This window comes from Malurus melanocephalus, unplaced genomic scaffold, assembly GCF_030028575.1.
Source record: "Malurus melanocephalus ecotype Western Australia unplaced genomic scaffold, MMel_1.1 scaffold_27, whole genome shotgun sequence".
Lineage (NCBI taxonomy): Eukaryota > Metazoa > Chordata > Aves > Passeriformes > Maluridae > Malurus > Malurus melanocephalus.
Genome location: NW_026623259.1, coordinates 605,138 through 630,801, shown reverse-complemented (window position 1 = coordinate 630,801; position 25,664 = coordinate 605,138). Strand labels below are relative to the sequence as shown.

Here is a 25,664-nt window from a genome sequence, read left to right as displayed (position 1 = left end):
TCACAGACAATATAGAGTTTTAAAACATGTCTCAAAACATTCTTTAGGACATTTTGCCCAGTATCTTCCCACACAGAAGCAGACCACAAACTCTGGAACTAAATGAGGTCTGACATTTCCAAGGTGCATTTTAAATGCAGAACAAACCTAGCTTAGAAGACATCAGGATTTTTCTTTGCTTACAGCGCTTAAAAAACCCAAAAACTGTTATTACAAATTCTGATGTTGAAATTTGTGTGATTCCCTACAACCAGTGTTTTCCACTTGTGTTCCTCTTTGCTATGAAATCCATACCTGACATCCATACTCCCACAAGCTACCACACTGCTGCTCACTGCTCGGCACATAAGGGATCCTGCTTGCTGAGATCCACTGCTCCGACCTGCAGCACTTCGCAGCTGATTCATTCTGCTAAGAACCACCTGCAAAAGCAGCATACCATTTTTCAGCACAAAAATGAATGAAAAAAAAAAGTAGAAATCAGTCGCTAGAGAAATGATCTGTCTTTGGTTACACATTACTATCAMACAGCAAATGGAAGCCTTAGTGAAACAGCAATTGCCAAAACTCAAGATACTTTYTAAATACATTGTGCAGGAAATTATTTCAGAAATAAGCTTCTAATATTCACTACCTATAGAGCCAACACACACACAAACTAAGARACAGAAAGACAATATGCCATACAAAAATTTTATTGACATGAGTCTGGGATGACTGTTTTACATACAAAGGCAAAGCATTAGGAAACAGTTAATCCTGTCCTTCTCCAGGCTTAATTTGAGAAAAATCCTCTTCTGGAAATTAGAGGCACGACCATGTCACTGTCCACATTCTCCAAACCATCTCCCAGTAATCCAGSAGAATGTATCTAAGTCTGATCTCAAGAAAACTCTGCACTTTCCCCTGCCTAACAGGTGAGCTATCTCAACAGCGCACATTTCCACGTTCCTACAATTCACAAGGATGTAACTGCAGCTACTGTAGAAAGAGGCTGGGGAAATATGCCCTGCATAGAAACTGTCCCTCATGGGAACATGATCTACCTCAGTAGTGGAGAGAAAAATGACAAAGAGTTAATTTTAACTGMAAGTCAAGTATCATTTTACAGCAATTACATCTTAAATCCACAACAGATATTGATAATTACATAGTAACTCATTGCTACTACATTATCTTGGATAATACTGTAGTTAAGCTTTTGCTCAAATTCCTTTTCAGTAAAATCTGTTTCTGTAAAACAGTTATTTCTTGGATGCTTTTAAAACACTAATGAAGCATATAAAAGTTTTTACAGTATACAAGAAAAACTAAGTTAATAAATGATCACATTTTCTTTAATTCTATCAAAGAGTCTGAGAAAAATAACTTTTGTTGCATTTTAATTTCTCAATCTCTTTCCTTTTTTAAAAGATGAAAGTTATAAAGGAAATTCATGACATTTTACATGAAGAGAAGCTTGAGAAAAACAAAATCACAATTCAGCAGGCAGATGATGATGATGAAATCAAAGTATTTAATATGGCTTGTAGCTGAAAGTAATTGATCTGCATTTACAAACATTTCAGTTATTGCCACATTCACTATTTTTTCATTAAGTGAAGACAAAGCATATAAAATGCATGAACAATAGCTTTAAGCTATTGTTGTACATATTGTGCAACTCATCTGAATGCAGGTTAACGTGTGAACTTAATAGAATATATTTATGTACAGTATATACATGAACAGAATCCTGTGGTAGGTACCCCTGAATATTATCATTTAAATAAGTAATTTCCATAATAAAAGAAGAAAAAACTTAACCATCTATGGAGGTGGCAAAATGCCCATTTCTGAAGTTTAAATCAATATAATTTCCAGCTGATGTACATAGAAATAAAACTGTGGTCCTGTACAAACTTTACATTACAGGGTAACAGTTTGTTTTTAAAAAATATTTACATATTTGAATACTTGGTTCTTTGCAATAGAGATTATATGAACACAGAAAACTGTAAAATAGGCAGGTTTTTTTATTGGATTTTTCTACTTGTTCTTTTTTGTGCAAATTCCAAATCTCTCTTTTTGTGTTATTATCTGCCTCTATTTGCCTTGTATTACTGCTGCTGCTTTTTTTTAGTATTCTGAGAAGGCTGGGTGGCTTTACTTCTAGGAACAGGAAGAAAAGATTTAACTCTCGAAACACCCAACTCTGTCTTTGATTTACTGTTGCTGCTTTCCACAGTTCGACTGCTGCTGAGAGGACGCATTCTATCCTAGAAATAAAAAAAAACATTTTTTGTATAAATAATCACTGTTTGATATGAAAAATGACCAGACAAACAACCCAACCAGCTCCATGGGACCCTTGTTATTTCCAATCTTTTGCAGTTTAGTGTGACACTTTCTTACTATTTGGTGACCAGCTCCAGTCAGAGGTCCAGCCATCAGGAGATACGCCAAACAAGAGAGAACAGAGTGGGGCAATGGGGAAAAGACTGGCAGCATTCTTCCCTTTGTCTTTCGACCGACATAGTCAAAGTCCAAAGCACCATCTTGGGAGGTGTGCCTGGCACTTTCTATTTTCAGTGTCTCTTTTTGTTTTAGGAAGTCTGCATGATTGAGCAGTTTTGCATCTGGTGGTTATTTGCTGTTCTTTCTGACTGCTGCTGTTCTGCTTATCAGTAAAGGGTTATTTTTTCATTTAATCCACTTGTGTTCATTCCTTATTTGGAACTCTGGGGTTGATATCTGGACCCAGAGGCTCCTACCTTAAAATGTCTTAAACCAAGACAGCGTCTCAAAGTACTTATGCTAAGAAATTACATTCTTTAAAACTGGATATATTCACCCCTGCCAAATCTAGATATCTGATGTGCCAAAGTCAGGTATGCTGTCACTTTCTGTTCGTCTMCAGCCAATAAGAAAGAGATTAGTTAGGCCCTGGCAAACAAGGATCTTTAATGAGAGAAAGGAGAAATAGGATCATCTTTATCATCAGCTGAATTCAGATCCCCTTCTGGACAGCAATATTAAAAAGTTCATTTTCACCATCAGCTACCGCTTTTCACATAACACTGGGGACATAAAACCAGTATGCATCATGGGTCCTTATTAGTTCTTGATTCCATCAATTGGTTTGCATCCTGGATCAAAGACTTTGCATCTCTTGCCAGTTTTGCCTTTCTCCTTCACACGCTTGCAAGCATTTTTTCTTCCAGCCAATTAAAAAWATAGCTAATTATGGAGATATGGTACCCTTTTATGTCATTTGTCTCATTACCATTGATAAGATCTCCTCTGGTCACGCAGTATCGCTTTTGTTACTTACAGGATTCTCTCCCCTTTCAGAAAAAGGATGCTTTTCTGATCACAACCCTTCTTCATTTCATCAATTCTTGCTGATGCATCAATTCATCATTGCTACAATTGTCTCTAAAATTTGACCTCTGCTTCCAAAGGAGTGCGCTCTTCTAAATTTCTGATAAATGTATTGTAATAATGACTAAATCTAGCAACAAAGCTTGTCACTGTATTAGATCTCTGTCTCCTCTAGGAGAAGATTGGGTCTCATTTCCTTCATTTTGGCCAACATTTTCCCAAAAATATATATTTTTTTATTCTGTATGAAATCTTTTGACCAAGTTCCTCAAAAACCTCCCAAGTAGCTAAGCTTATCTACTTGTGAGTCAATATAGTTATGCCTTCTGTTGTTAGCAGGAATTAAAAAAAMCCCAAAAAACACTTGGAAAAATGTACAATAGGAACTGGTAGGTCAGCTGACTTAACCAATTATCCAGACATCATTACTATGTGAAGCTCTGATTGGGATGCCTGAAAGTGTGTTTAGAGAAATACTCAGGAGTACACTTACGTGTGGATCTGCAAGGTTAAAATAATTTCTTTTAGTGGAGACTGTTCTATGGATTTTAAGTAAAATCACAGAAAGTAGTCTAACGTTCTGAATATTTGGATTTGAAAAAATATAATTGCAAGACTAGTAACTCATCTGACCCTGAGAGTGGCTCAGCTGGTCAGAGCATGGTGCTGATAATACCAGGTTTGTGGGTTCAATCCCTGTATGGGCCATTCACTTGAAAGTTGGACTCRAAGATCCCTGTGGGTCCCTTCCAAATCAGAATATTCAGTGTCTGTGAGCTTAAGCTCTTTTAATGCTCAGGCATGCAAGTTAATCYATTTTCAGGGCATTGTATCTGCAGAAAATGGTGTCTCTAGAAAACAATTYTTTGCAGTCAGATAAAACATCAGGATTGGCCTCCAAAAGACCCACATTAAGGGAACACAGGAGGCCTGGTAACAAAACATGAACCACAGATTATGCCCTGGCTAAGACTAATTGAGTCCAGAAGCTCTCTTGATGTTCAAAAACCATACAGAGCAAAAAAGAAAAAGAAAAAAAATGTAACACAGAAAACATAATTTTTSCTTCATTATCCAAAGAATGAAAATTAGACAGGACATAATCTCATCTTTGTATTTAATAGTGATGTTAGCACCCACAAACAATAATATAAATTACTGAAGAGAAGATGATAATAGACTTACTATATCTTCCAGTAATATTCAGCTTATCTTCCCACTCTGAAACTACTCTGAAGTTATTGAATTTTGTTTACATAAATAACACAGAAAGATGACTGTATATTTCAACAAATGGGTTAAAACCAGGAACTGAATACCCTTAAAAATGCTTTTTTGCACAAATTTTGTCTTTTCAATATTTCTGCCTCTAAAAACTCTGACATCAGAGCAACCAGCTATTTTGCATCAAGAATTTTAAAAGTGGTGCTTCTGCAAACTTACTCATGACATTAATTGAAGGGAAACAACAAACCCAGTTTYTATTTCTCTTCGTATCTGATGGAAATAACTTAAAATGTCAATTTAACATCAAAAATATTTGGCCTAGGGAGATGTTTTTGTGTAAAAAGCCAAAACTGAAAGCAAATATATCCATTGTTTTTAATAAATCTTTAGCTTCTATTAAGACACATGAAGAGAATTTGGCGTGGTAGTCTAGCAAGTTTCGTAAGAATTATGATAGTTTTTTCTTGTAATTAACAAGGCACTAATTCTTAGGATCCAATCAGAAATTCAGATTTTGGAGACACTCAAGACACCTTTTCTATTCTACTGCAAAACTCATTTCACCTACCTTTTGTGCTGTTGTTTTATTTGGGTTAGTACCACTTGTTGAAAATACAGGAATGTTCTGAGAGTTACTGAACATCAGTAACTCATCCTTAGAATCTGCAATCTAAACAAAGACAAGAAAATGGTGATTTTTTAGTTATTCACGAAGATTATGTTTCCATTTGCCAGATCTTGAAGGCTTGATTTTATTTTCATGGTTTCTGTACAGTGTAATTCATGAATATCCAAAGAATAATTCAAATATCTCTTCTTTACTCTGGAGTGCATTTTTAGAAGATTTGAGATAGAGATTTTATATTAACTATTATCAGAGGAAGATTAARCATACCTTTCCAGGGTAATACTATCCAGTGGAGCTTAAGGGCAGTTTCCCATTAAATTTTACCCAGCCCCCAAGAACATCAGGGAAAGCAATGATCCTTTTCTTCCTGCCCTGTTTCTTCCCTATTATTTTTCCTTCCCTTTTCCTATTTTTCCTGACCAGAAAATAACAGGTAGAGCCCGCTCAAGCTGCTGTCCTCACTGAAAACTTGGTATTTTATCCTGGGGCAAGCTGATCCAGTTAAATTCTGCAACTGCAGAAGTACTCAATCCCAATCCATTGGAGGCAGCAGGAACATATTCAAGTGAAAGGGCAAATCAAAGGCAGAAGTACTTATTCTATTGGCAGCCTGAAATTACACCACACAATGAAAGCATGCAACAGCACCCTTAGTTCTGAAAGGCTGTACTAGGCAGCTGGAGAATTAACAACAGAAATTCCAGCCATGGATGGTTCCACCCATGGTGAGGAAACTGAACAAAAGACATGACATCTATCTCCTTCCTTATCTAACCCGTGTTTCCTTGAATTGTCATCAACAAGCAATTACACTTTGCATGTGATTAAACACAATTTTGAGTTGATTACCATTTCTTTAAGCACGTTTCATTCTTTTAAGAAGAGCTACAGTAAATCCATGCTAACTGACTAGTGATTAGCTTGCCAGCTTGGTGCATGTGACTCATGCAGGTACTGTAAATACTTTAAACAACCCRAAACAAAACACTATCATAAAGATTTTCATTAAATAGGTTGGAAATTCTCCCCCAACACAATATTCCTTTTMAAATTAAAAACTTGGTTATCTTCTAAGAATAAACAGAGTAGTTAACAAAGCAAAACTAATGGAACTGCTGTTGAGGGAAATCCTAGAGGATGTCATGCACAGCCTAACTAGACAATAGCCTACGACTGACTGTATCTGTGCTTCAAAAGATATGGAACAGCTGCTACAGTGTGAACACAGCCTGCTGTCACAGCCATTCATTTCAGCTGTGCTAGGAGGAAAGATGGAAAAGAATTAATGGYTTCAGCCACAGGGAAAGCTGCATGGTATTGGTACAGAAAGAAAAATGAGAGATCCATGGCTCCACACTCTGCCTCAAGAGGCCTCCTGTAACCACCTATTCCAGGCCAAAACGATGAGCCTTGCAAGCATTCTTCATCCTCTTTTGCCACTTTTAAAGAAATTGAATTAGGCCAATCCATTCTCTCTTGCTTGGGGCAGTAATCTGCATTTTGCCTACAGWGCAGGAGGTTTGAGCCAGGTCTGTGAAGGTTGATGGGATTATGTTAGTCAAACCAAATGTTCAATGCATATTAGGGAACACTTTCTATGTCTTTAAGACTAAGAACAGTTTCCCAGTGGAAGCAATGATAGCATGAAACATAACAAGGGAACAGTAATGCAGGGACGGCTTTTCTCAGGGAAGTGGTCACAGCACTGAGCCTGACAGAGTTAAGAAGTGTTTGGATAATGCTCTCAGGCACAAGGTGTTACTTGTGGTGTGATCCTATGCAGAGCCAGGTGTTGGATTCAATAATCCTCATGTGTGCCTTCCATGATTCTATGTGYTGTTCTATGATTCCATGAACTTAGGAAATTTCATCCTCCACTGCAAAAATCTCTACAAGAAAAATTGTTGAAGGTGTAATTTAAAATAGTGTCTTTTAAACCAGAACMCTTACCCTCAAATGTATAATTTATTAGTTGACTTTGCATTATCCCCAAATAATTTAATAATTGYTTCAGTTCAAGCAGGGCTTATAAATTAAAAATTTATTTTAAACACATACCAAACAACTGAATATGGTAATTYAGTAAATTATTTAAAAGCCTTGTGTTTACCTTGCTTATATCAGGCTCAGATTTGCTGGAACACATACTTTGAAGTTCCTGCACAAGATCTACTTCGTCATCAGAACCAACAGACAGCCTTTGCTCCAGATTTAATGTTCTCAAATGATTCTTCTCTGAAGATCTAGTTAAAAAAACCAAACAAACAATCAGAGAGAACATTTAAATTAAGCTATTATACCAAATTTWAAAAGAAATATTATAAACACCTCAAAAAGAATGATTCAGAAAAAAATGACCTTTACTACCACAACAAAACAAAACCAAAATAACATCTAATGAACTGACAGAAGCAGTTGTTAATAGTTGTTATCTCATAATAGATCTTTCTATACTAATTATTCTCTCTATTCTGAAAATCTAACAAAGGATTCCTCTGCCTTACATTTTCAAAGACTCCACTCTTTTTAAGAAGCAGCAATCAATTTTATTCCACTCTCCTTTTTGGAAATAATTCCAAACATTTTAAAAAACCTCTGATGTACTGGAGGCATAAATATTCTATTTTCTCTGTGCCTGTGAAAAACCAAGGTTTCAGATTGAAGTAAAGTCTCTACTGCAGTTCCCTTGAGCTAATTCATACACTTTCTATGGGAAACTATCATTTGGACTAAAGTGCATGTACTGTATCGTCCTGAATTGCCATTCAGCAAGCTGAAATAGCCAGAGGAGTGTTTAAAATATAATGCTGGTTGTGAAAAGCATACGGTCAACTTTTCAAGGCAGAGTARGTGTTACATAATATTCTTAAGTCATAGACTATTCTGTTACATAATAAGACATGYAGTGCTGCAAGGTTTGAAATAAATGGATTCTAAAATTATATCAAAGTAATAAATTTTATTTCCTCTCAGAAATGAAAACTAAAAATACTTMTTTTCTGCAGATATGGGACCAAAACATTACCAAATGCAAACTATTAATTTATTCATTATAGTGTGCTGCTTTACAACAGAATGTTATCCCCTTTACTTTTTGCAAAGTGCCACAAATACCAGAAATTAAAACTTACTGTGCGGTGAGGGAAGCTTTTTTCTTGCAGTTTGGCTGCAACACAGTCTTAGATTTTATACCTGCACAAAAGAGAGATTGACTTGTTAGTGTGTTACCATGTGCATTGATTTCTTTATTCTAAAATCTATGATAAACAGGGAAAATGAGTTCCCATTTACTAACTAATTATGTCAATGATCTGTCAAAGATCAGAATATCTCCCCTGAAATTGTTCAGAGTAGCACTAGGAACTGCTAAAATGGCAAATAGGGCACGAATTGCCTAAGCTTCTGTGAGAGAACATGAGGTCTCTGTGTAAGGCATTTGAACCACCTTTACTGGTTCTCTCCAAGAGAAATTGCTTGTCAACAAGAAAATATTTAAGTTTGCTTTATGAAGGAAAAATCAAATAATTTACCTTTACTTGGAAATGGGAATAGCATTTGATTCTGATTCTCCAAAATAGAAAACCACTAAAATTAATTGACCATTGCCCTTGTATCTTATATTCATAGATATTAACTGGATTCCAAGAACATTCTCAGGTACAAGACACAACATCAACCACCCTACTTCAGATTATGTTCATTATTTCTTAAATCCTCTTAGTGGGATTAGATAAATTCACAATTCAAATGGAGAACTTGCGATCAGGACATGAGAGCTAAAGTCAGAAAAAGCAGACTTCTTTCTTCCAAGGGCTGAAGAAATGAATAGCTCATTTTAGCACTGCAAAGTTCTAGGCATCAAGTATTTTGGACTTCTGTATATGAGACAATTGAGGCTAGAACCTTACTGCTCCTAAAGTGTGTATGTAKGTATGTGTGTGTGTATCTAAGCCTTTTTCTCTCTCTTCCTAAATTTTTCCTCTGAAGTAGTTACCTTCACTTTTAGAAAACAAGTACTTTGATTCTTTTGGAAGCTTTTCTGTTTGACATTGTATTTAGTTACAATATTACTAAGTTTTCATTCCTTTAGGAGAATTATGTTGCTTCTGAATATATCCAGACATTAACTCTGTATAATAAACTGCTTGTTATATTGGCTTACGATCTTGAAGTGAAAAAAATTTTCAAAAATGTCAGCCACTAATACAACTTCCACATTTATACACATGCACAGACTCAGTCACATAAAGCCTCCTTTATCAAGCAACATACTGAAGATGAGGGGGAAACTTCCTGAAAACCTTACCGTATCTGTGACCACATAAAATTCTTTATATTTATTTTTTGCAACTAAAGTTGYAAAAAACCCAAAGATAACTTTCTTGCACTGTAGAGCTTCTAGGTTATTCTGCTCAACTGTTCTAATAAGACTGAAAAGAGATGAATGATCTGAGAAGGAATTGTATTCATTTATTTTTACCTGGATTCACTCAGTAGTAATTACTGCAGTGGAATTATAAAGTAAGTGTAAGAAAACTCAAAAAAGTATGTATACTGTAAATGTGGAGCAAATCTAAGGARTACCAATAAAGTAATGGAGCTTTCTCTCATCTGGTATTGGGGAAGCGACTGATACGCTGTCATTCCATACACTCAGAGGCAGAACCACTGCTTATTCTTCYGCCAATGCCTACCTCATTATCAGACAACAGAAAGGGCATTAGAACAATCAAACTTAGTTAGGACACCTCACATTCATACAGAAGTAATTTTTTTTGGAAAAAAGTAAACAATATTTTACTGGTGAACATAAATATGAGTGTAATTTAATTGAAAGTTTTTAATTCGTGACACAGGAGAAACATTTGATTTGCATCTACACAGTTTAACACCCTCACACCTTTGAGAACTGAAAATAAAAACCTTTATTTACCTTCAGTATTTGTCTCCTGCTTATTCCATGACTGGGAGGACAAATGGCCTGACTTTTTGCGAGGGCTTGTGCTCACTTTTCTCCAAGAAGCATTCTCACCTCTTTTCTTACTACAATTTTTGTAGCTTGAAGTCACAGATAAAGGAAAGTTTCCTCCCTTAAAATCTGCTATATAATTATCTAGCTCTGAAACAAAAGTAGAACAGTGTTAAGAAGAAGAATCAACTGTTGCAAATGATTCTTGGAGTACCTTATACTTAGTTTAAATGCTGTAAATGCTTTTAACCCCACACCTCCCTTCAGAACTACAGTTATGTTTTGTGGGCGTTTTAARAACAGCAGGAAGCAGTTAAAAGCCGCAGTTCACCAATGTACAACTACACGCCTTTCAGACAGTTCACTGTTACCTGCTCTGGGTAGAGGACAGCCATGCAAAACAGCTTTATTTAGCAAGATACTGAGAGCAGCTTTAACAACAGCCTGTTGCCCTTGGCTAGGATTTTTTTTGGCTATTGCTTGTCCTGGTACAGATGGTCTTTTCACAGAGGCTCTGGAGAGTATGGCTTCTTGTACTCTGGGAGCTATCACAGCATTCCATAGCTTGGACATCCACCTGTAGGTACAAAACCAATCCTTTAATTTCAAAGACAATTATCAAAAACTTTGGTAACATATCAGATTTTGCATATCAGTAATATCTGACATGTTACTTTGGTAACATATCAGATTTTGCATTTTCAAGAAGCACCCCATTTCAGAGAGGGACTGATTTTATTTAAGGCAGGGTTTACTTGTTTGTTTGATATTAAACTATTTGATCTCGATTTCTTTAGGCTGCCTTGAAAATTTAGCACCTGATGCTTTTCCTCCTTCAGATAAAGACTATAAAAAGTCCTTTTCATTTTAAGGCTAAAAGCATGTCCCAGAAAGATGGGTGTTCATGTACATACAAAAAACAATTTTAAAACTACATGGAGAAATTTGCATGCTTGCAAGTGTTCATTCCTAGCCTATTTACTGCCAGCATGGGAAAAAAGAGGTATTCACTTATGATTGTGCCCCTTCCAGTATTCCTCCTTTTCCAAACATGTCCAGTTTACAAGATATTTCCATTCATACAGCTGCCTTGCTCTCACTCTCCTTTTGTTTATTTGATCTATGGTGAAATGTGTTTCCAGGATGCTGCAGAATTTTCCAGATTGTCTGGTTTATGGACTGGGTCTGCTTTTGAATCAAAAATTTGATTAAAAGGCACATAATTCTTCTGGGACTTTTGCTTTTCTAAGAGAGAAGTATTATGTTATATTAGCAAAGAAGTGAAAAATTAGTGTTAGGGAAAAATAAAGGCTGTTTCTTATAATTTGGGAGTGCTCTGCAGATAAAGACTGGAAATTTCAGACAGGGCTCAGCTCACATCTACAACAGACATTGACACACTCTTTTAGATCAACTCTAACTGSTTTTGTTTATTCTTATACCCTCTTACAGGAGGAAGATTTTAAGATTGAGTCAGTTTATATTAAAGGTCTGTAAGAAATTATAGGCTATCATGCTGTGCTCAGCTGTGCAGAAATCCATTCAGAAAAACTGAGCGCTAAATGTCTATTTGACTTAAATGAACTATTTTGCTGGATACATTGGTACACTARAGACATCTGATTACCTAAAATATTGTGACAACTTTTGGGGTATTTTTTTATTTTTTTTCTAAATTAGAATGCATTAATTATTTGATAGATGTATTTTTGGYCAGTTGTGAAGCATAACATTGAGCTTTTATGATGCTCATTATGTAGTATGTTAACCGTTCTACAAAGTGCTTGTATCAGCTTCRTAAAGTTACATTGCTTACAAAAATAATTAGTACAGTTGTTAAAATACAATGTAAAATGTGTTCTGGAGATGTTCCTTGGTGCTCCCTTAGCATAATGTTGTAGACATTGTTCCATATAATTATAATCTGCTTCTGCTAGCTAAGCTACCGAAATAAACAACTGTTTGTATTTTAGTCATAAAGAACTCTCAATTTCTGACTGTAAGCTTTTAATGTTTTGTGATACTGACAGTATAAATGGTCAGAAATGAACGCTGCAAAGATAAAATTAATTGAGCCCATTCTAATTCAGCAGTTAACAACTGATGGGCTGTATAATGCCATGCTCTCTAAATTAAATTCCAACCTGGAATTTAAATTGAGTTTGAAGTTTTTACTCATCTTGATTAAGATTCCCATTCTTTGATACAGATGATACTTAGGAAAGGTATAATACATCCCTGGCACCTGAAAAAGTGCAAAGTGACAGYCATTCCTGTTGGAATATCATCTCCCATTCCCTAAATCTAAACCAAGAAAAAATGTACTCAAAATTTTCTTCATTTRTTCACTCTATTCACTAAAATGGGTGAAGTCACATGAAAGACACAGCAGGAAACAATTTCCTGTCACACCTTCTCTCTGCCTTCCCRGCTGCTGCTTCTTCCTCTTGTCTCATGCTAACACCGAGCCCAGAAAGAACCCACTTTGTAGAYAGCCTGTCTGCTGTCCTAATGAATCAGAGAAGCTTTACTAAATGCAAAAAGCAGCAAAATAGCACAGTGGAGAGGAGGGGCAACAGGACAGGAGTGCTTAATTAGATTGAAATAACAGCAACCAGTGAGCTGCTAATTAAAAGCTATTTATTASATGACCATACTGTTAGCCATCATGCTGTTAAACTAAAAGCGCTCAGKAAGAGCTCACTGGAGCTGTGCTTTTTAATTGCTTATTACTGGAAAAAAAMCTACATTAATATGAGAAGTCACATAGCATATGGCTGCAATAAAAGACATTTTAGGGTTGTACTCAAAATGAAGCTTTRTGAAACCAGTCAAAGTTACACTGAGGAGAAATCCAAACTCAGAAATGTATAACTAAGGTATATAAAGAATAGTTTTTTTGTCCTCTATTAATGCCTCTGCAATAAATAAATGATTAAAACATTTCAAGGACATGGTTCAAGAGGAAGATTGGCGATAGATGCATAGTATGCTTTATTCTTTTTTTTTACTTCTAAGCACCCTTACTTCTCATTTCAAGTCAACATTATATCCACATTTAGCTTTGATAATTACTCCGATGATCACCTAATCTGTACTTTTAGAAAACAAAAAGGAAAATGAACGAGCAAAATGCATCAAGATCTGCAGACAGAATGAAATGAGACAGCCTCCGCACATGCTAAGCAAAGACCCCATACATGTTAAACAAAGACCCCTGGAAGAAGGGTCAGCAGAAACCARCACAAGAGAAAAAGGTCAGGGAAGGAACAGAAGTGGTGACTCAAAACAATATTATGAAGCCTGGTGAGCAAAGTTATGTCACTTCTCCAGAAACCAATGTTGTACTTAGAATTGTGAATAAGTTTGAATCTTAATTAGTGACTCATAACCTTCCTGGAATAGACAAACAACATCTTAGTGTGAAATTAATACAATTGAAAATTCTGTAGCTATTTCTTTTATCATTTGCTAGAACTTCGAGTTGGAATGTGATCAGATGTTTATGCAACTGCAGGCAATAAAAGGCAAAATTTTTGTAATTTCAGAATTTTTTTTGATGTTACTGGCCAGCTAGCCGTATGTATAACTAAATGTATACACCTGCTCTACTTACTAAGAGAATGTATCGCTAAACTGTACTATCTTTTAAAATTATACCACATATTTAGAAGAGTGAGAAATCATTCTACAAACGTCCTTTATATACAGCTCCAAAAGGAGACTTTATCAATTTTTCAAGTTCAGAGTTCTTGAATCTTTTAACCTCAGTGTCAGAAAACAAATGAGAGATCACAAGAAGACTGACTTTTGCACAGACACCCATTTCCCACTTGTGTACTTAAGAATTGCCCTTCTAGTAATCAAATAGCCAACAGAACTTTAAAACTTTCGGCAACTTCTATTAAAATACTTGTTTAAGGTTGCTGCATCAGGAGTGTTTTGGGAGAAACACAACTACTACATTTGTGGTAAGTATGTAGCTGGCACTGAACAGCATCAAATAGGAAACAGGAATCTTACTTGACTGTCRCTTGGCTGTACCCTGGAACCACAGGACAAGAGAAGAAATGCTTTGGCCCCATAAGAGCTTCAGGCGCTCCTAGACGTGATAAGCAGGAGTTCAACTGGTGCCAAACAGCAAGAATCCAATCTATGATCTTGCACACGGGATCACACGGAGGAGGTACTTTGCCTCTGAACTGCAGAGAGAAAAGATGTTTGACACAACTTAAGATCAGTGATGCTAATACTTTTCTTGAAACCTCAGGAAGGCTTGGGGTGTGGTTTTTTGGTTTTTTTTTTTTAATTGCATGTATTATTATTAAAAGATCAGGAACAGTCAAAAACCGGTCAAACCTTTTTATAAAATTGATCGACACCTTGCTGGATTCAAAGTTATTTTCCCACCTTCACTTCAAAAGATACATCCTTCTCAATAAACTGACATGCCTTTACTCTCTTGTGGCAAACTGAGATGCAAATTTTGGCAGCAGTGCTTTTTCTACAGTGTTTAAGATTAGGATTACAAGAGATACCTAACATATACAGTGCAATGTATATGATACAAATAAAGCATATGAAAGAATGTCCAATCACACCAAACAAGAATATCTGATCCGACGTATGCTCAGTGGATTTCCATATTGGTTTTAGACTTAGAAGCAATGAAGGAAAGATGTCTTCCTCTAAGACTTCCATTTTTTAGTACGCTTTGTTAAGAGCAAATAATTTGGCGCCAGAAAAATTTCCTGTTTTCTCTAACTCCAAATTACAGTCTTCATCAGACTAATCCTAGGATTATCCTCTATAACAGTTTAAATTAAAGGAAGCATTAAAAGATGCACCAGGGAAAGTAACTGACRGCACTGAAGCCAGAGCTTCTTGACAGTCTATAAGTGAACTTAATGTAGAAAAACATTTAAACTGTTCCCATATATCCTAATAATTCAAATTAAGGGGGAAAGAGCTTTTCACCTGAAAACATGAATATTAAGGTACAAATAAGGTACCGTAACACAAAGCARTGATCTTTGAAATAGTCCATGTATCTAACAATAAATGTGCTTCTGCTTTTTATAACAGATTAATGTTTCTTCTATTTTTGTCTTTARAATCCACTACTTTAAATACCATACCAACTGGCATTTGAATTTACATATGGCACATGTATGTACTTCAAAAAATGTGCTACCACACTGGGCATTTCAATATTGAACGAGGGAAGATACTGGAAGATACAGGAAGACACRTTTTTTTTCTTCCAAATAGCCACCATCTGCATATATGCTTGAGAGAAAATAAACTTTAGGAGATTACTACCCAAATTCTATTCAACTTCAGTCAGAGGTAGGAACCTATTACATTATCAAATTCTCACCTATGAGACCAAGGATTTCTTTCAAGCCTAAAAAAATAGCCTGAAAATGACCTGTTATGTGATGCTGGAAGTTCTTGTTTGTAGCCAAACCAGTTTGGCAGAGAAAGTCAAATGCAGCCTTTGACTATGAGAAAGCAATAACTGAAAAAAAAGTAAGAAAAGTAGGCTATTAAGAGTTTCATAGATGGTTTTCACATGATTCCTTTTTTCTATTCTGTATTCCTGTTCTTGTGATTAAAGAATACTTAGGAATGTTTCTGAATTTCCTCATTATCCTGGCTGAAATGTTCAATTACCACACATTTCCTCTTCAGGATCTCTTTGAATCAGTAAGCTTTTATAGATGAGAACTGTGGCAAAGGGTACAGGAGATGAGATCCCCAAGGATAACCAAGATACATCCGGCTGAACACTCTGAACTGACAGTAGCTCTGTTGTCCCACAACAGGACTCTTCATTACTGACAGTTTTTTCTATTCCTAGAACAATCTCCCTTTTCAAGCCTGTTCAAAACTCTGCAGCCAAGATTATTTTTCTTTGCAGCTGTTTTGATTAAACTCCCTCTGCCAATGTCTAACACTGCTTGACTGTCAGCAATAGCTGCTATCACACTCAAATAGTATTCCAAGTAACTTCCAAAAGTCCACAATTCTTCTTTTGCCTTCATCTTTCTTTTCATTTCCCATCTTAATTTATTTCTTAATGTTAAAGCAGAGTTCCCATCTTTATTCTCTTTTGGACTTTTGTTCYAGCTTAAGCAGATCTATTGGCTCAAAACAACTTCTCTAATTATATAATTTGCCCCTCTGATTTAAAAATCATGAAAAATATCTATTTTGCTTAAAACTTAAGACAAAACACACATGACCATTTTATTTTAGAAACAGAATAAATTCTTTGGAAAAGAGATTTTACATTTGTTGGACTGACTCTTACCATGATTTTCAGGTASAAGTTGAAAAAAATTACTGAAGGATGTTTCATACAGTGGACAGGCAAGTAGCCACAGAATCATTATTTGCAGCCCACCAGTGTGTTTATGCTAATCAGCCATGGCCACACACATTTCTGAGGCCAGACACAACATTTACAGACACAGAGTCTGTATCTTCCCAGAAATGAAGCCCTCTTTTTCCTGAAACAAATGATCTGCTCCATTTTTTGCATTACCATTGTACATATTTCACAGACCTGGTGATGAACGCAACTGCTGCAGCTGATTCATGTTCTTACCTTGTTTATGACTTTTCTTCTTAAAATCCTCTGAAGCAAGCCATGCATTGGCTCTCCATCCCACCTAAGCTGAACCCAACGGAAATGCTGYTGAACCAGCAGGTCAGAGCCATGAAGATGACACTTCGCGATGGTCCCCAGTAAAAAGCAGTTCTCATGAAAGTAAAATGCACCAGAAACTCCATTTACTAAAAAAGAACCACAAAACACTTTACTGAAATACTGAAAGCCTTGACATGGTTTCACATAAAAGCAAGCAGCAGTGACAAAATTAGAAAGGAAAGAAACCTGACAGAACACCATAAATTAGCTTAAAAACTTGCTATCTTTGTTAAGAACTGTTCACAATACAGCATAAAAGCTGAACAAATTACATTTTTCTTCTGTTCCCTGTTTGYCATATATTACAATAAAACTGCACTGTAGTAAAAACATTTCTGCAACCCAAGTTCTTTAAATACCTCTTTGAACAGTGCAGGGATTTTCTGAACTCCGATTCTCAAGAGGTGCTAGAAAATCTCCTAGTAATTCAGATAAAGAAGCTCTCTCCAGATTTTCTAAAATCACAATTGTTGTCTTGTTTWCAGGAGGCTGTTTGACTGGGATCAGACAAGCTGAAATAGAAAAATCCCATTAATGTCTACTTAGGAAAATTTACTTTTATTTATGTATACAAAATTTGCTGCTACTAATGCAACAAAAAACTTTATTTTTTTTTCCTTTTAACTTGTTTACAGGAGCAGAATGGATAATAAGTTCAAAATTGAAAGCATAAAATCAAACAATAGAAAGAATATACTGTACATTATGAAAAATATTGAAAGCTAGGATTAAAATAAATTCCTGAAATGGCTATAATAGGATCATCATAGATAGGAAAGATTTTAGTATACTGAAAATAAATAAAACAAAAAAGATAGCAGACATCTGTAATAATTTCTTTCATTTGCCATAATATGTCTTAAACTTTTAACATGCACCCTTTATACCATATATATGTGACAAAAGGTTTAAGAATAGTCCATATTTATAAGAAATGTTATAATTCTGCAAGATCACAGCAAACAAATAGGCAATTTTCTCTTCAAAACGTCTTTCAGTATCTTCAAGAATCACTCAAATAATCACAGCTAGTATAAGGCAAAACCAGTAGCACCTGAACTTAATAGTCATTAAAACAAKATATGTATATTTTCTTCACATTTTAAATATTTTCCTTTAATTTTCCTGATTTTAACATCTTATTCCTTAAAAGMGACCCAGTTTTGCACGTGTTCTTGTAATACTAAATCCCAGGTGAATGTTTCTAGTCACTTATAGTGACTAGATTGTGCCATGCATTGTTTCAAAGCCTTCTGAAGATGGCACTAACAGGGGTCATTAAGGAAATTGAGGTGTAATAGGGCAAAACTTACAGCAACTGACTGTATGTGATCACTGCTGTTTATCTGCAGTTTTCTGACTGTTACTGCCTTGTTTTACTAAGAGGCTACAGCTGGAGAGGTGGGAGGACAGGCATCTCCTCTGAGTCTGATGGATTCATTTAGAGGAGATGTGCTCCCTTAGGAAAGGAGATGCAGCAGTACAATGGAGAAAGAAGCAAGCAGAAAAGTGAGAGACTCAACCAACAGCACCATGCTGAAATGCAAAACCAGACTATTAAAAACAGTGTGTTGCTGATACAGAGTAAAGCATCCAAAAGAAGCAGCTTTCCTAAGAGACAGTGGCCAGTAAACAAACCAAACTATGAATGACATTCTTGCCTGCAGGCCAAACACCAAAGCCTGGCTGACTTCTGACTGAATGGTCTCTTCTCTCCCACCAATGTGATGATACTGAAAATGACACACTGGAATAATCACTGGCACAAACTATCCAGCAAACTAGAGAAAATGCTGCCACTGACTGAAGTTACACCAGGTAGTATGTGAACAAACAGAACAGAGCATTGCATGGCATTGTACAACATGATAGGATGGCTCTGCTTTTGCTCATGAGCACAGACAGTAGCCCTTCAGTTCTGGTTCAGTAGATCTGAACCAGAGCAATCAACTTTTAAAGGCTCAATAACAAAGGGAAAAAAGAATGAGACAGAAATAAATACTAAAAACTATTAATTTTACTTAAATTGAATGAACTTTTGACAGAGCTCCCAATAACTCAGCTCTACTTTGGTTCAGACTCATAGCATTTAGCCTCAAGCATCTGAAAAAATATGGGTTCCATTAAAACATGCCATCCACTATGCAAAATGATTTAATGCATTTCTTTACTGTTCACCGTTAAAATTTTTCCTACAAATAACCAAAATTAGTCCCSCTGAAATTACCTTACCATTACTGATGAACAGTTCTGCAAGTTGCTCCTTGGAGAAACCAGCATCCACTTCAACTTTAACAATCTCACATGTAGATCCTGCTGCCACTTGCTTTTGCTGTGTTGAAAATTTATATATTTGGTGAAATAGTGAAAACTCTTATTTATGGACTAATTTACTTGATATGTTCGTATAAATACCTTCATGCAGGCCGCTATTTGATATGCTATATAATCTTGCAAACTTCCTTCTGGACCATGGAAAATGACATTACGGTAYTGTTCAACCTACAGACAGAAAAATRAATTACTCTTGGAAGTTCAGACTTGGATAATTTTTTTACCTAGATGACACAATCAGCAAATAAAAGACGAAGTTCTTTGCTTCACGTTACTGGAGTTGATAATCTTTACTATATTAGTTTCAAAGTAGACAATACTTGCATACAACATCTTGGAAATATATTGATAAATTTATATCCTAACTTGTAAAACCACATAGCAAGGTATTTTGTTATAAAAAACCTAAAAATTCATTTGGGAAGAATAATTTTAGTAATCACAAATAATATTTACTTGATTTTRAATTAAAATATATACATCAGAATGATGCCAAAATCATCAGTTTAAGTCATYGCTAACTTAAGGACTGAGGACTTAAGACAGAGGCTTTTATTTGCAGTAGAAATGGGATCATATTATCAGTTTTGTAGAATAATAAATAATTTATCTTAACTAAAATAATTTTATCTCTAAGATGTCAGTAAGAGAATATACTTGTATCTCTGTGCAATACTGTTGAATACAGCAGAAACCTGTGGCACGTCCTTTGACAACATAAAATACTGTCCAAGCACACAGGATACTGTCCTTACATTATCCAATTATCCCTACATTTTGAGGTATTAAATAAACTGTAAGAGCTACAGGAGACTTCTATGTAAGCTAGTAGTAAAATTCAAGTCTCAAATAATTGTTTACATTAATGTTATTTTGATTTACTTTTTCCTCAAAAAGTGAGTGAAATAACGTTAGAAAGAAGTAAGATATCACAGAGCTCTTCGTATATTTTTAAGCAGTTCAGTTARCCAGAAAGCAGCTATTTAAAGGAGATAGTTAATGCCCTCATATAACTAAAGTTAAAGGGCAAGATTTAAGGGGAACTTTATTTTAAAATAACAGCTTTCATCACATTTAATTTTTTTAGAAGTCTTGATATTTTTTCACAGAGCAAAAAACTGTTTTTMGTCAACAGTCAGAAGTATTTTGACAAACAATTAGCATACAGAGAGAAACTAGCTTAGTACTGACCAGACGGAGGTAGTTCTGAAGTGTCTGAAGATGGATCATGGATGCGTAAGYCACACTGTTTAGACAGCCTTCTTGAGGTCCTTAAAACAAGACATACAAATAAATTTTCTAAATATCACAAGTTTACATGCATATATGACTGTTACATTGATTTTCATGCAGTATTCTACAGGAACCCTTTAAAATTAGAAGCTACGCAAACTAAAATGCTGAATGAAAGGCAATTATTGAGCACCAGACATTCATGCACATCCATGACATAAGCAATACGAACACTACCCCATGACTGAAAAAAGCATAAAGTAGGACTTTTATGTGCCCACCTATTTCTAAATGTTATAGATAACTACTAAATGCGGTTGAATGATTAATTGGATATGATATTTCTGAGAATCAAGCAACACTGAAGAACAAAAGCAATAGTAAATGACTCTCAATTATGTATTTCATACAGTGTCGTAACATTCAAAACTGAAACATTGTGACTTGAAAATTACCAAACAAAAATACTGTGATATGCTCTGCTTTATTGTTCTTCAAAAAGTCCCATGGTGGCTGGGAAAAAATCTGACCTGCTGACCATGAAACATTTCCTGTTAAAAAGAAAAAATAAGAGAGAGATTTCTTGTATCATATAAAGCATCCTACACTCAAGCACATTCACTTGCTTACAAAGACAATGTCCATACACRGACAAATTTGACAAACAAACCAATCCCACATATGAGATGTACTAAATCACACTATTATTTGACATACAACTGAAGACATGGGAGCTTTGCTTTGAATTGTTTTTCTAGAATTACCGAATTTCCTGCATTGGAAGGATCCACAAGAATCATCAAAGTCGAACTCCTGACCCTGCACAGGACATCCCAAGTGTCACACCATGTGCCTGAGAGCATTGCCCAAATGCATCTTCAACTCCATCAGGCTTAGGGCTGTGACYACTTCCCTGGACAGCCTGTTCCAGGGCCATACCATCCTCTCTGGGTGAAAAATCTGTTTTTAATATCCAACCCAAACCTCCCCTGACACAACTTCAAGCCATTCCCTCAGGTCCTGTCACTGGTCGCCAGAGAGAAAAAATCAGTGCCTGCCCCTCCTCTTCACCTCCTGAAGAAGTTGTAACTGCAGTGAGGWTTCCCCTCAGTCTTCTCCAGGCTGAACAGACCAAGTGACCTTAGCCACTCCTGATACAGCTTTCCCTCAAGGCCCTTCGCCATCCTCATCCCTCTCCTTTGGAGGCTCTCTAATTGCTTTTGCTTATATTGTGGCACCCAAAACTCCACACAGCCCTCAAGGTGAGAATTTAATTTCACCTGAGATATTGACTTTTCCTCCAGAGTACTAAACTGAGTAAAGGACTAACATAGGGTCTCATGATCCTCAAGATTATATTAAAGTGCATAATTAATTGTGCCACACACATAGCTAAAAGTAAGGAATGCTTTCATGCCAGCTCTGTTCAAAATTTTGTACCTAGTATCAGTCTTTCTTAGCCTAAGCTTTAAAAGATGGCAGTAATCTATAGATATCTTTATCTTACTTAGCATATTTCAYACATTTGAGAACACCCCCAAGTTTTGCTTTTTGCATTAACACCAATATTGATACCTAGTTTGACAGAAAATATACTGCTTGCATTGAGGCCAATGTTGGATTCTGCAGCACTGTTACATGACAGGTCCTCTAGGCTCCTCCATCCATCAGAAGCGATTGCTTGGAAATGGTTTGTCACTGCCTGACTCACTGCTTTTGAAAAATCATCCCATGACGTCTGCTTGCGGATATTTAAAGCACATATTGTATCAAATTCCTCTGAACCACAATGAACTGGTTCAACGCCACTGAMTGAAATCCTTACAGGTACATTAAGAGCATCTGTTGAAAAACCAAACACCAACAGTGAGAAAAACTTAAAATTTAAAATAATCCAAATAATACCTAATATTACAAAGGAAAGATACAAAATAACTCCTGCTACAGAGAAACAAATGGTAAGAACAGCACAGATCACTGCCACAAAATCAGAGCAGTGATGAAAATATCAAGGTATCTATAATTTTTTACAAAAACAAGTTCAGCATTATTATATTTAAATAACAGGAAGCAAGACAGAACTTACTTAATCTTGTATTTCCTCTTTATAGACTAATTGCTTATAAATTAAGACAGGTGGTAGGCAGTGTCTTAATTTCTCAGTTTATTATGTTTGTGGACATTTTTATTATCAATGTAGAAAATAATTTTCTGACAGCAGTGCACAACTGGAAAATACAGCTGAGCCAAACGTCTTTAAATAAAAAGCTAAGAGGTAACACAGAAAATGAACTTGAAAGGGCATATTTGATTTGCTATATAGTAAATGGACAAACTATTAAAAAAGGAAAATAGAATATTTACATGCACATTCTAGAAGCTATGAAGTATTTTAAATCTTGCTCTTTGGAATACAACTCAACAGAAGCAGCAGTCTCTGAGGATTATACAGATGAATAAAATTGAAAAGGGAACTATCTCCTAATTYTCATGCCAAACACCTTTCAGAAATTATCCCTGAAATTAAAAAAACCTACACCATAAACCACCCCCACATCAGCTTATTATGAAGTTTTGCAACTTGATCTTGGTTTTCCTTTTGTGTTCAGAAGCCAGATCTTCAGCTGACACAAACCAATGAAGTTTTTCTGATGTTAGAAAAGCCCTGATTTAAACCCACTAGCCTACCATAGGGAAAACATTACTCAGAGGCATACTTCAGATGTGGAATTGTGAGAAAAATGTATCAAAGGCTTGTGCTTCTGCTGGCTGGAGCTCAGGGAAATGAGCACAGACTGTAAGGAGTACAGAGGGTTCTCCACAAGGAAACAGGCCCCTAGGACAGAGGTACAGTATATGCCAAACTTCAGTGCACGCGACCTCTAAGGCAAGACTGGCAATCTGGCCCCCGGTCTTTCAGATCTTTCAGAGCACATCCTCCTGTCCCACATGCATGCAATTCCAATTACGTGGAAACCTTACTGGAGTTGGAGGAAGGTACAGGGTGGTACACACACACCTTGTCCAAAAATGCGGTCTTGGCTTAAGGTGTATAGAAGAAAAGAAAGGGAGGCCAAAGGTTCTCTCTGATAAAAGTTGTTGAATTCATGACAAGCATGATTAGAGAAACAGGATACTAAGCTAATTTAACAGGCTACAGATTCAGCCATCAGAAGTTTGCTTCAGTCTGATAAAGAAGTTCTGTTACGAAGTGAGCTGAACCTACCACATTTTGAACCTGCAGTAAAATGCTAAGAATTGGAATTTAAAATAGCTGAAGAGGAAAATCAGAAGCAACAGTCAGTAAACGTCCCTAATATGTTGATAATCAGGGGAATTTAACTACCTACATCTCTGTATCCCACAAGACAAACAMCAAAAAGAAGTGAAAAAATAGAAAGCATAAACATCTGCAAATGCCATCATTCTAACCATACAGAGAAATATAGATGTATTTCTCTGTATATACAGATATAGCTATAGCTAGATTTATATAGTGATATAAAATACACAAAACTAGTGAGAGGATGAATTAAGTTCTGTCTCAGGAAATAAACAGATCAGCCTGCACTACTGAATTCTGAGAAAACTTACAGAGAAGGAACAAGATGACAGGTTTCAACAGAAGAGCAATCTTCTTACAGAAGTTACTGATGCTGGAAAAAAATTCTTTGATGTCTCTAAGAAATACTTGAAGAATCAAACAATCCCCTCACCAATAAACAAGTGACAAATAAAACTATGCTCTAAAAAGAGATTCAGATATGATGAGATGATCATCTTGGCCTGAGGAAATTTGCCAGCTACCGACCAGTAAATGACTATTTCTGCAAGAASTGGAAGAAAAAGAGGAGGGCAAAAGCTTTTGAAAAAATACTAAATTCAGAAATTTTAAGAGAATAGGGATGTTTGCACAGGTACAACAAGTACCATCTTTTTGAATGGTTTAAAAACAAAAAGATGAGTAATTTAATAACCTCCAACAAAATTTCATTATATGCTTTTGCAAATTTTGGAGAATAGAAACTTGCTAGATCAAGGTAATTTAATATTGTGATGCCAAAAAAGGTGACAACTACCCTTTTCATATTTTTCATTTTTGCCCCACAAGTTTTGCCCCACTAAAGGCATTTTTATGCAGTGCTGATAGCATTTACTTACTTAAGTTTTCTAGGAGATGTTTGCAATCATCAGTAGCAACATCATGCAATGTTCGATTACACTTATCTTTTCTCTCAGCCTCTAGTCCACCATGGCTACAAAGGATTTCTAGACAGTTCTGCAAAGGTAGGAACTGTGTTATTTACTTGTTCATTTGCTGCATTAAAGAGTTCTACCAATATGCAGTTAGATTCCTAATTGAAAATCTTAYACATGCATTTCCAAAGATAATCAGCTATGGAGTTTCTATAGATAAGAATCCAAATGATGTTTCTCCCAGAGTAGAAAACCAGGAGTAAAAGTATTTTATAGCAGACATGAAAGTCTCAAATCATGATTATGAAAAAGCTGCACAGACACAGTCAGGGTTCTACAGTTTCCAAGTACCAGGTGCTAATTAGCTTAAGAAATTTTTACATCTTGCCACTTTAGGTATTGATAAGAAAACAAAAACCCAACTATTATCCTGGTTTGAACATCTTGGCCTCAATGTTCAAGCAATACTAAAAGCAATTCTAAAACTTAATACAGAATAATAAATGAATCTGTTTAGGTAAAAATCCATAAAACCAGTTTGCACTTTCCAATTTACCGAGTAGGATTTTCCATCGTGACTGATATCTGAGAGGGACACAGAAAAAGAACAATTTTTAAAATCACCTTGCAAGCCTCTTCTTTGGCAGAATTTCTGCAATCAGAAACCAGAAATTCTGCAAGCATAGTAAGAGTGAAGTGATACAAAAATGCATTTTTATTAACTCAGAGCACAAACATCTTGTGGATGCTAACAACATGATGCTCTCTAAAAAAATGTCATATGTTCATCAAAAAGAAAAATAATAGAATTAGAAACAAGCTATTAGCATCTAAATTTGGATTGGTAGAATCATACTGTAAAATGAAAATATATTCACTATATAGATCCTATATGATCATCATTCTGCAACAATACAGGTGGCTTTCATGAAAGATTTGCCATCTCAGATATGCTTTTAAAGACACAGCCATATTGGAAAAAAAGAAWCCAACAGGAA

The 25,664-nt window shown here is 35.7% G+C and overlaps 1 protein-coding gene across 2 annotated transcripts in view; it reads right to left on the bottom strand.

Annotated features, from left to right (window-relative positions):
• Positions 1–2,034: 2,034 nt before the first annotated feature.
• The window catches only part of CTTNBP2 (cortactin binding protein 2), a 75,967-nt gene continuing 52,337 nt past the window's right edge, over positions 2,035–25,664 (bottom strand). For both annotated transcript variants that reach the window (XM_057390478.1, XM_057390477.1), the window contains exons 9-23: positions 24,631–24,748; positions 22,045–22,311; positions 20,925–21,020; positions 20,428–20,507; positions 19,318–19,404; positions 19,135–19,234; positions 17,262–17,414; positions 16,801–16,988; positions 14,211–14,389; positions 10,559–10,764; positions 10,152–10,337; positions 8,350–8,410; positions 7,329–7,461; positions 5,159–5,260; positions 2,035–2,258 (exon numbers count right to left, since the gene is read on the bottom strand). In XM_057390478.1, the coding sequence (XP_057246461.1) occupies positions 2,100–2,258; positions 5,159–5,260; positions 7,329–7,461; positions 8,350–8,410; positions 10,152–10,337; positions 10,559–10,764; positions 14,211–14,389; positions 16,801–16,988; positions 17,262–17,414; positions 19,135–19,234; positions 19,318–19,404; positions 20,428–20,507; positions 20,925–21,020; positions 22,045–22,311; positions 24,631–24,748 (2,115 nt within the window). In that variant the 3' untranslated portion in view covers positions 2,035–2,099. The remainder of the gene's footprint in view (positions 2,259–5,158; positions 5,261–7,328; positions 7,462–8,349; positions 8,411–10,151; positions 10,338–10,558; positions 10,765–14,210; positions 14,390–16,800; positions 16,989–17,261; positions 17,415–19,134; positions 19,235–19,317; positions 19,405–20,427; positions 20,508–20,924; positions 21,021–22,044; positions 22,312–24,630; positions 24,749–25,664) is intronic.